The sequence below is a fragment of the Microcaecilia unicolor genome, chromosome 2 (assembly GCF_901765095.1).
Source record: "Microcaecilia unicolor chromosome 2, aMicUni1.1, whole genome shotgun sequence".
Lineage (NCBI taxonomy): Eukaryota > Metazoa > Chordata > Amphibia > Gymnophiona > Siphonopidae > Microcaecilia > Microcaecilia unicolor.
Genome location: NC_044032.1, coordinates 149,248,310 through 149,260,460, shown reverse-complemented (window position 1 = coordinate 149,260,460; position 12,151 = coordinate 149,248,310). Strand labels below are relative to the sequence as shown.

The 12,151-nt window shown below is 40.6% G+C and overlaps 1 protein-coding gene across 4 annotated transcripts in view; it reads right to left on the bottom strand.

Annotated features, from left to right (window-relative positions):
* SLF1 (SMC5-SMC6 complex localization factor 1) overlaps positions 1-12,151 on the bottom strand; it is a 229,596-nt gene that overhangs the window by 173,267 nt on the left and 44,178 nt on the right. For all 4 annotated transcript variants that reach the window (XM_030193392.1, XM_030193394.1, XM_030193395.1 and 1 more), the window contains exon 5: positions 11,801-12,044. In XM_030193392.1, coding sequence (XP_030049252.1) covers positions 11,801-12,044 — 244 coding nt within the window. The remainder of the gene's footprint in view (positions 1-11,800; positions 12,045-12,151) is intronic.

Here is a 12,151-nt window from a genome sequence, read left to right as displayed (position 1 = left end):
GAGCCGAGTTAGCACTGAATAGTGCCTTCTGCAAAAATGGAAATTGGCATCTCATTTGGTGGCAACAGCTTTGGCACAATGCCCTCTCCTTTATTAGTGGTAACTACAGTGCAACATTCCTTTTTACTCTCTCCTTTTAGCAAACATCCCCTTCTTTCTCCTCCATTCTCTGCCCAGCACCCTTATCCCCCCCAATCCCCTCTTTCCCTGGCTTACATGTGAAAAACACGACGAAAAAGATGTTCTACTCCATGTGGAAACTCAAAAGAGTAAAACCTTTCTTCCTGAGACATGTATTCCGTACCCTCATACAATCAATGGTAATAAGTCATAGTGATTACTGCAATGCTCTATACGCAGGCTGCAAAGAGGAGAACATCAAGAAACTCCAAACCGCCCAGAATACTGCAGCCAAACTCATATTTGGAAAAACTAAATATGAAAGTGCAAAGCCCTTAAGAAAGAAACTCCACTGGCTCCCACTTAAGAAACGTATTACATTTAAGATCTGCACACTGGTACACAAAGAGGCATATTTTCAAAGCACTTAGCCTTCCAAAGTTCCATAGAAACCTATGGAACTTTGGAAGGCTAAGTGCTTTGAAAATATGCCTCAAAATCATCCACGCTGATGCCCCAACTTACATGTTAAACCTTGTGGACCTACCTCCCAGAAACGCCACCAAATCATCCCAAACATTTCTCGACCTGCACTTCCCCAGCTGCAAAGGACTAAAATACAAGCTGATGCATGATACCACCTTCTCGTACATGGGAACAAAGTTGTGGAACGCATTACCTAGAAACCTGAAAACAATCAACGAAACAACGATCTTTCGTAAATCCCTCAAGACATATCTCGCCAACAAAGCATACAATGAAAACCTAGAACCTTACTAATCCACTGCTGAAAACCTACCGTTCACTATACCTAATAAATACTTCCCTTCTGCTCTCTACTTCTTCCCTTAACTAATCTCTGTACAACAATAATTGTACCTGACATCCAAGAATAATTGTGTTAACAAAAATATGAAAGCCACTTTGAGCCTGCAAATAGGTGGGAAAAAGGTGGGATACAAATGCAATAAATAAATAAATAAATAAATAATAAATAAATAAATGTGGAAGGATATGGAGATGACACACAATAATAGTAGCACCCCTCATTCACAGTGCCTGCACAACTGCACAGGTCACACACCCCAAAAGGTAGTCTGTAGCAGAGCTGTGCTAGCAGTGAGAATATTAAGCCAGGGTTTAGTAGCTGAACCAAGAGGGAAACCAAACCAAGAAACATATATAGATGTTGGACAGTGAACCCCTTATCCTCTTCCAAACTCCACCCATCTTTTCTGTAACCTCTTCCTGCTGCTGCCATGCTATTTCTTTGGGACGATGCAGCATAATAATCCACTTAGTCCAATATTAAAGTACAAATCCTTCTACGCATCCTATTTTTCCTTTTCAGGTAGCCAGCTTTGGAATGCTCTACCAAGACCCATCCTTACCATCAACGGCCTTTTGTCCTTCAGAAAAGCACTGAAGACCCATCTCTTCAAGATAGCCTACCAAAGACTGCCCACATGATTCTTATTGACAACTGTTATACATTGACCATGTTTCCCATTATCCTTATTTATTTATTTAAAGCATTTATATCCCACATTTTCCTACTGGTTGTAGGCTCAATGTGACTTACAAAGCAATATCAGGACTACAGTACAATAGTACATTAAAACAATACAAACAGTAAATTAAAAGCTTGGCATTATATTAAACAGCAGAGTAGTAAAGAACATAGATTTAAGTGTTTCTGGATTATTTGAAACCAAAGAAATTGATCTGATTATGTTGCATCTGGAGAATAGACCTGTTTGAATAGGATGGACTTTTTAAATTTTATTTTATTTATTATTTTTAAATGTTTATACAAAGAGTATACATCTTTGTCAAGATACACCAGATACAATACATTTACACTAAAGAATATGTTAAATAATCAAATATTCTCTTAATCTGGTTACAACAGTCCAGAAAAAATGGGATTCAAGATTGATAAATCATCGGAAGTTTGGTATTACTAACTAGAAACACAGGAATATCAAGCAGTGGCACTCCTAAACTACAGAACCCCAAACCAAAATGGAGTTAACATTGGTCTATCCTCATATCAAGGAATGACCTCAATTGTTCAGGATCAAAGAATATATATTTTTTATCCTTGAATATCAAAATACACTTACAAGGAAATCGTAACTGAAAAACTGCCCCAGCATTTAAAGATTCCTGTTTCATAGCCAGGAAATTTTCCGCCTTTGTTGAGTCCATCGAGCTATATCTGGGAACACAGAACCCTTGCCTCCTTTAAAGTCTGGGAGAATTTTAAAATAAAGTCTCAATAAAGATTCCTTATCTTGCAAAAAGACAAATGATACAATTAGAGTTGCTCTAGTCTCTGTATTGTCGACAGACCGCTCTAAGAAGTCCGACAAGACCAACTTTTCAGCAGAAATGTCCTGTTTAGAAGTAGTTTGAGAAGGGGGTGATTTCATTTCCAAATAATAAATTTTTTGATGAGGAGGAATTGATTGATCTGAATAGTTATATAGCTCTTGAAGAAATTTGGCAAACATATCCTTCGGAGCAACAAACAGACTTTGGAAAATTTAGCAATCGTAGATTCAAATTTTTTGACAAATTTTCCATATTTTCTATTTTCCATTGAAAAGAAACACAGTCTCCCAACATGTGGGTCTGTTTCTAAGTTAGTTTGCTTTGATATTATCCCCTCCATTTGTCCTTTGAAAGAATTTATCTATGAAGCATTTTTTTTTGTTACATTTGTACCCCGCGCTTTCCCACTCATGGCAGGCTCAATGCAGCTTACATGGGGCAATGGAGGGTTATGTGAATTGCCCAGAGTCACAAGGAGCTGCCTGTGCCTGAAGTGGGAATCGAACTCAGTTCCTCAGTTCCCCAGGACCAAAGTCCACCACCCTAACCACTAAGCCACTCCATTATTCAAGGATAATGTTATAAAGGAGGTACAGACCTTGTGGAGAGATTCCAATGCTGTCCAAATTGACTCCAGCGACACTACTGGGGGCTTAACTAGGGGTTGTATCACCAATACGCAAGCAGAAATGTTTTCTGGCGTAGTTGTTTCAGGCAATGCCTCCATAGTCTCCCCCGTTGGCGTTTCTAGCATTTGCTGGGCTCCCTCAGCTAGCCCCAAATTCTCTCCAGGCTTCGCAATCGTTTCCTGGGGACGCCGCTCCTTCGAATCTTCGCTAACAGCTAGATTCGGTACAGCCCTTCCGGATGCGTGCGAAAGCGTCGGGGTCAAAGGTCCTAACGGACTGAACGAAAGTTCGCTCTCCTGAGCAGGGCTCTTCCCTGCCCCGCTAGCGGATACATCCACAATTGGAGTCGAAGCCAGAAATGTAGTCAAGGTTTGCTGCCCAGGCAAGGTAGGATTTTGCTTTGGGAGAGGCGGTCCCCTTAGCTTTCCTTTCCTTTTCGGAATATTTAGAAGAGTTATCAAAAAAAAGCAAGTTCTGGGAGCGTCTTTGCTACACGTCCTGCTCGAACGCAATCTTGAATCCAAGCTGAATAGGATGGACTTTAATAATTTTCTAAACTTTAGATAGTTTTGGGTTGATTTAACTAATTTGGGTAAGGCATTCCACAGTAGAGTACCCAAGAAAGGAAAGTTGGAGGAATATGTAGATTTGTATTTGAGGCCAAAACAATCCGGAGAGTGTAGGTTTAATTAAGATCGGGAGGAATTAGATCTGTTTCTGGGTGGCAAGTCAACTAAATCTAGCATATATTCTGGAACTATGTCATAGATGATTTTGTGAATCAAGGTGCAGACCTTGAAGGCAACTCGTTCTTTGATGGGAAGCCAGTGCAATTTTTCCGAAGGGGCTTTGCAGAATCAAATTTAGATCTTCCGAAAATCAGTCTTGCTGCCGTGTTTTGGGCAGTCTGAAGTTTCTTAAGTAAATGTTCCTTGCATCCTACATAGATTCCATTACAATAGTCCAATTGGCTCAGCACCATCGATTGAATCAGGTTACAGAAAACAACTCGAGGGAAGAAAGGTTTTATTCGTTTGAGTCTCCACATCGAGTAGAACATTTTCTTTGTGGTGCAATTTATTTGAGATTCCAGGGTTAAGTGTTTATCGATTGTGATTCCCAGAAGTTTTAAGCTATCCAGAATGGGTAGGGAGAGGTTGGGAGTATTTAAAGTGGTGGGATTGTATTTATTATACTGAGATGATATTATAAGGCAATGTGTCTTCTCAGTGTTCAATTTCAAACGAAACGAGTTTGCCCAATCGTTCATTGTACTTAGACCTAGACTGATAAGGTCGGTGATTTCAGCCAAGTCTTTTTTGAAAGGTATATAAATTGTTACGTCGTCAGCATAAATGAATGGATTTAGGCCCAGCTTGGATAGTGTAGGGGAAAGTGGTGAACCCTGAGGGACTCTGCAAGTTGCATTCCATGAGAATGATAGGGTTGAATTCTGTTTGACTCTATAAGACCTGAAAGAGAGGAAGCCCTTGAACCATTTTAGTACCTTTCCACCAATCCCAAAGTAGTCTAAAAGATGTAATAGGATTTCATGGTCAACCATATCGAATGCACTCGACAGATCAAATTGGAGGAGAAGTATGTTCTTGCCATTTGCGATTTGTTGTTTGAACTTGGATATAAGGGTAACCAAAACTGTTTCAGTACTGTAAAAGGATCGAAATCCGGACTGTGAATCGTGTAAGATGGAAAACTTATTCAAATATTCCATGAGTTGTTTAGTCACCATGCTTTCCATTAATTTGATCACCAATGGTATTGTGGCAACTGGACGATAATTTGTGATGTTATTAGATTTTTTCTTGGGGTCCTTAGTGATGGGAGTAAGAAGGATGTTTCCATGTTCCTTATGGAAAAAAACAAATTTGAGCATAAAATTTAAATGTGATGTAAGATCGTGAATGTATCTGGCAGGAGCGCATCCAATTTGCAGAAAGAGTTGGAAAATTTGGAGATCGCTTGGGAGACAAGTCAATAGAGAGAGGGGTAAAATGTAACCAATACGATCCGCTCGGTGATCTCCTGAGTTGGATTCAAGGAAGTTGAGGAAGTGCTACCCCATATCCATTCCTCTCCATCTTCCTACGCCTACCTCCCAACGCTCATTTCCTTCTGCACCCTATTCCTCCCATGTTCAATTTACTTATCCGTTAACCCCATTAATGTTGCATTTACCACAAATTATATATTCTTCTTACGACTTTGTAATTATTTATATTGTTACTATGTAAGCCGCATTGAGCCTGCCATGTGTGGGAAAGCATGGGGTATAAATGTAATAAATAAAATAAATAAATACCACCATCTCCCATAAGATAGAACAAGGGAATGACTTATTTTTGTGAAAAAAGGGAGAAGACTGTGTTACTCTCTATTCCCTTTTCAATTTGAGACTCAATCATAGGTCCCTGCATTTCAGAGCTGCCAAAGAGAAGCAATTTGAAAGATATTTTTCAGACGATGGCATCAAATACTGGCACAGTCCCTCCTGCTACCCCATGCCCTTCCAGTAAAACAACATATGAATTTTCTAGGGTTGGAGAAGGGCAAAAATATAGCTATTGCCTTGATCCAGCCCAGCTGGCACAAAAACCTTTATTAAAAATGTAAACAATTTTTCCAACCTTTGTATCTGTAGTTTTACATCAGTCCTCTCTCTACTTGATCTTGGGTTGCTCTCTGACTTCACGTTCCTTCTTTTAAGGATTCTCTTCCAGTCTTCTCCAATGTCTTCATTATTTCTCTTTCTTCCATATATATATATTTGTCTCTCCACGGTTTCTCACCTCACTCTCTTCTAGTCTTACACCCTCTTCCGCTTCTTATCCTTTTTTTCACATTTATGTCTGTTCTCTCCCCCCTTTCCCTTACCTGCTCTTTTCCCAGTCCCACACATCTACTCTCCATCTTTTTTTAAGCTCTTCTGTCTGCAGCTTGTGTCCTCCTGTCTGCTCTTCCTCCTCTCTCCCAGATCATGTCTTCTTCTGCTAGCAACCTTCTCCCACACAGCCCATGCTCTCTTCCTGAATTCCTCTCACCTTTACATCCTGTTTCTTTTCCTCCCCCAAAGCTCTACTATCAGTCCCTGTCCCCATCACCCAGCCTCTCTTCCCTTTACAGCTCTTTCTGCATCTTCCAGAATTTCAGAGCACTATTGTCTCTCCTAACCAGTGGCCCCTTTCCATTCCCTTCACTCCTTCCTTACTCTTTATTCCTCTCCCAGTACCTCCGTCTTTTTTTTTTACATTAACTGCTCTAGATATTACTTTGGCAACATAGCTAAAACTGTCATGCCAATAAAGTTATCTGAATCTGTCTGTTCCTTTTGTCAGTGTCTGCTGCACTTGCTATACCTTAGCAGCTGCCAATGGGGAAGGCAACTCCCTCCTCTCCTGCAGTCTATTGAACAGGTTATAAGGGGAGGCAGGAACCAGTTAACAGGCTGCAGGAGGTAGTGGGAGCAGTAGCTAGGATACAGCGGCACTTCCTTCCTGTGTTTTCCTGTAGCTCTGTAGTATGGAGCTTGCTGCCCCAGATCTACAGAATTACAGGGAAAAATATTGGGGGTGCTCGGGAACCCACAGAACTGGCACCAATGGGTCAGGCCCAAGGCACATGAAGCACCATGAGTGCGGGTCCATAATGGAAATCATCTGATTACATTGGGCGCACCTCTTGAAGCCACTGATGGTCTTCTGAGACATCGAAAAAAGAATTGAGGTCAAATTAAATACCTCAATTTTGACTGAAAAAGGGGCAGTGGCCAACTAAAGGTCAGGGCTCTAGTCAAACAAATAGGCCTAAGTTGGTCATGAAAAAATTAAAGGAAACTTAAAAAGGCCAAAAACACTAAGAACAAAGGGAAGAACAAAATGATGAAGAAAAAAAAAGAATTAAGGGACTGAAAGGCACTGAAAAACTGAAGAATTGGTGCCACATTGAAAAGAAATTTCCTCTCAGCTCCGCAGCATGGCCTAGCACTGAATTTTAGGGGGGGCGGGGGGGGGGGCCGAGAACGCCGGCAGCAGTCAGCAACACACTGATCGTTGCTGGCTGGGTATCAGGCCAATGATGTCTAGCAGTTTATGTTATATGAAGTCCACCAAAATGTTGTAGTTGAACATTGAATTTTGTTGAAAATGTCTGTGTCTGTTGCTTCAGCTGAATGAAGCTTTTCTAAACTTAAGCTTGTGAAAAGCTACTTAAGATCCAGCATGAGCAAGACTGCTTAAAGGACTTATCTATTATTGAAAGTGAGCGGAGGAAAAAGGTAGAAAAACTGACTAGAATCAAGTGTTAGGTTAAATTTATGTCCAGCACAGTTCATAGAGTTCTGTTTTAGTAGACTGGAGTCTCAGATGACTAGTAATATTGCTTATTTTCACTGATGGTTTTCAGATATTATTGGTTATAAGGCTGCCGTTACTATCACATATGGGTATGTAATTTTCTTACATTTACTAAAATAGTTAAGACTTGCTTTGGTGACTGTGCATAGCAATGTTTAAATCTAATTTTTACTATATTTTGATCTTCAGTTATCTTAGAGAAACAAAATAAGTAAGACTGAGTCCAAAGACCCTAACTTTTATGCCAAGGACCCCAAAATGTCCAAGACCACACATAATTAGTATTGAGAGGGCAATACCAAGATTACTGCTGGGGTCATAAAAATGGAGCTCTGTTAACAAACCTGTTTCAGAAAGCACTTTGAACGCCTGTAATCTGAATTTATTTTTTTTTTTTTAAGATGATGATAATTCAAACTTTATGATAAAGTAGAACTCTGTCTGGAAGCTACTATTTCTACGTTGTGTTTGCTGTGTACACAGGTTAAGGAACCTACTTTTACTCTCAAGTGGGAAGTACAACACTGTTACAAAGAATGATGAGTGGTGCTTAAACCTATGACTATTACCTTGTCAGTTGCTCAGTAAATGACTGGGGTCAAGATCTGGAGTCCCTCCCTTTCTTCTGTTATTTTATTTTATATCATTTCTTTTTCTTTTCTTTGGGGAGGGGGGAGGGAGGAGGAGTGGGGAATAAAAAGGTGAGTCAATAATCCGTCCCCTCTCTATTCAGAGACAGACTATGTTGTTTGGTAAGTCATGTATATGGAGTGGCACTCCAAGTCGCTCAGACAAGAAAAAATTGGAACAGAAAACTTATCCATAAGAATCACTGTAGCTTTGTATCTTTAAAACCTCAGTTCTCACTAAGAGGTTTAAAACAGTTGGAACAGGAAAGTCATTACACTCTTGTTACTAAGTTTTAAGAGTCAGTGTACTCTAATCCTGACTCCTTAGTATCTTGTCTGCAGCTAGAAAGCAATTGGAGTGAGTTAAGCGCTGACTCTGAAGGCACTAGTAGGACCCTCCCCCTAATGTACTGGCACTGAGTCAGTCCTTTGGATTTGTTGCCACGTTTTACCTAAATAAAAGTTATCCTTAGGTGGAGACACAACTAATAAACCTACAGTGGTGGAAATAAGTATTTGATCCCTTGCTGATTTTGTAAGTTTGCCCACTGACAAAGACATGAGCAGCCCATAATTGAAGGGTAGGTTATTGGTAACAGTGAGAGATAGCACATCACAAATTAAATCCGGAAAATCACATTGTGGAAAGTATATGAATTTATTTGCATTCTGCAGAGGGAAATAAGTATTTAATCCCTCTGGCAAACAAGACCTAATACTTGGTGGCAAAACCCTTGTTGGCAAGCACAGCGGTCAGACGTCTTCTGTAGTTGATGATGAGGTTTGCACACATGTCAGGAGGAATTTTGGTCCACTCCTCTTTGCAGATCATCTCTAAATCATTAAGAGTTCTGGGCTGTCGCTTGGCAACTCGCAGCTTCAGCTCCCTCCATAAGTTTTCAATGGGATTAAGGTCTGGTGACTGGCTAGGCCACTCCATGACCCTAATGTGCTTCTTCCTGAGCCACTCCTTTGTTGCCTTGGCTGTATGTTTTGGGTCATTGTCGTGCTGGAAGACCCAGCCACGACCCATTTTTAAGGCCCTGGCGGAGGGAAGGAGGTTGTCACTCAGAATTGTACGGTACATGGCCCCATCCATTCTCCCATTGATGCGGTGAAGTAGTCCTGTGCCCTTAGCAGAGAAACACCCCCAAAACATAACATTTCCACCTCCATGCTTGACAGTGGGGACGGTGTTCTTTGGGTCATAGGCAGCATTTCTCTTCCTCCAAACACGGCGAGTTGAGTTCATGCCAAAGAGCTCAATTTTTGTCTCATCTGACCACAGCACCTTCTCCCAATCACTCTCGGCATCATCCAGGTGTTCACTGGCAAACTTCAGACGGGCCGTCACATGTGCCTTCCGGAGCAGGGGGACCTTGCGGGCACTGCAGGATTGCAATCCGTTATGTCGTAATGTGTTACCAATGGTTTTCGTGGTGACAGTGGTCCCAGCTGCCTTGAGATCATTGACAAGTTCCCCCCTTGTAGTTGTAGGCTGATTTCTAACCTTCCTCATGATCAAGGATACCCCACGAGGTGAGATTTTGCGTGGAGCCCCAGATCTTTGTCGATTGACAGTCATTTTGTACTTCTTCCATTTTCTTACTATGGCACCAACAGTTGTCTCCTTCTCGCCCAGCGTCTTACTGATGGTTTTGTAGCTCATTCCAGCCTTGTGCAGGTGTATGATCTTGTCCCTGACATCCTTAGACAGCTCCTTGCTCTTGGCCATTTTGTAGAGGTTAGAGTCTGACTGATTCACTGAGTCTGTGGACAGGTGTCTTTCATACAGGTGACCATTGCCGACAGCTGTCTGTCATGCAGGTAACGAGTTGATTTGGAGCATCTACCTGGTCTGTAGGGGCCAGATCTCTTACTGGTTGGTGGGGGATCAAATACTTATTTCCCTCTGCAGAATGCAAATAAATTCATATACTTTCCACAATGTGATTTTCCGGATTTAATTTGTGATGTGCTATCTCTCACTGTTACCAATAACCTACCCTTCAATTATGGGCTGCTCATGTCTTTGTCAGTGGGCAAACTTACAAAATCAGCAAGGGATCAAATACTTATTTCCACCACTGTACAAGCGCTGCGTAACCCTGGTAGCGCTTTAGAAATGTTAAATAGTAGTAGTAGTAGTAGTAAGTACTCATACTGAGCCCTTTGGGTTAGTACCTTATAATTCTTCCTAGCAATTTATTCATAAATCCTCATTTCCTTTGCTACATAAGATCAAGAGAGCAAATCTGTTATTAAACTGCACAGATTTAAAAAACAACAACTGAGGGGTAGGAGATGTGTGTGGGCAGGAAAAAGCACTGGAGCATGCCCAGTGGGCTGTTTATTTTTATTTTATTTTTTGTTACATTTGTACCCCGCGCTTTCCCACTCATGGCAGGCTCAATGCGGCGGGCAATGGAGGGTTAAGTGACTTGCCCAGAGTCACAAGGAGCTGCCTGTGCCGGGAATCGAACTCTTCTGGGCCTTGAGAGGACAGATCTGAACTAGCACCGTCACAGGTGACGACGCTCATGTGCATGGCTGATTATATCCTGCTTGTTTGTAGAGAAGCAAAGGTAACATCCACAGAGAAAAATCTACTTGAATGTGCAGAGTTAGTTCATCTCTGCACAGAAGCCAATCTTTACTCCTCTTTCTGCAAGGGTCTCTGTTCTGTCTTTCAATAGTAACTTGAGGTGATCGTTTTGGGCTCAGGGAAGCAGTACCATAGTACTTACATTCGAATTAGTTGTGATATGATCCCACACATGAGAAACCAGAATGGACAATGAAAGACATAACACCAAAGAAGAAGCACGTGAAAATATGACAACTTTGTTTTTGTGTCCATTCAGCACAGAATAAACAAAACTGAGGGCAATGAGGACACCACTGCACATGCTCAGAACTTTACACTAGCATCAAGCTCTAGGAGAGATGTTGCATCCTGGAGCCATGCAATCAGATCATCCACTTGCATACTTGATTACATCCTCCTTCACAGAGAAACATATTGAACTTTTCTTATTTTTTACCTGTGAACTCTACAAATTAAAAAAGTATAGTGTAAACACTGAAAGGATTATACTGTGTTAACTCATCAACACTAAAATGAATCATCAATAACTCCACATTAAGAAAAATCAAGTGATCCTCACAAAAAAAAAAAATCTGCAGCAACATTCAGGGATGTCAAAACTTGTCCTACACACTAAAACAATTTAGATTCTGTTTGATCAGAGGTTAATTTGTGACACTGTTCCAGACACAGCAGTTAATGCAACAGATAAAATTAATGCACTCTTAAGAGTTTAAAGAAATTATTCCTAGGTCACAGGTGCTACTAATTGTAGTATGCACATCAGAAATTAGATTTAGTGAACAACAAATACAATTTTCTTTGAAAACGGAAACTTCATTACAAGAAAAAAAAAAAACAACCCCCCCTGCTTTTTAAAATACTAAAGCAAAGTATCATAAATGCTGGAATACCTTTCCAAACAATGTTATTAAAAGAGCAAGATATTCTACGTTGGATTAGAACAGGGTTGCACAAAAGGACCAAGAACTATGGATATTAGTAATGTGTGCTACTTAGAATGGTCTTTGATTGTATAAGTTCATCAGGAATGATTTAAATCAAATAGTAGTGCACATAAAAACAGGTTTATGATTCATTAGTCCAGGTTTTGGAGATTCTTCCTACCTTTCAAATGCATCTCTTCGTTTATCACCTTCCTTAACAAGAAGGACAACTTTCCATCTGTGGAAGGCCCCTGGAGCACCAGAGCGTGTCAATTCTTCGCGCCATCTTTTAGGTGCAGATTGCATCTGAGGTGAATAATGGGAGTTTTTTTCAATTTTATATCCCCATTCGTAAGTTGTTTCATCAAGCCATCTGCCGCTTTTGGCACTATTAATTACGTAGTCTTTAGTTAGGATCCACTTTCCTAGAAAGTAAATTAACTGTGAGCCACAAACCAATACGGGTGCAGACAAAAGATAATCACAAGACAGACAAAACTAGTCAATTAAATTTCAACTATTTTCATGCAAA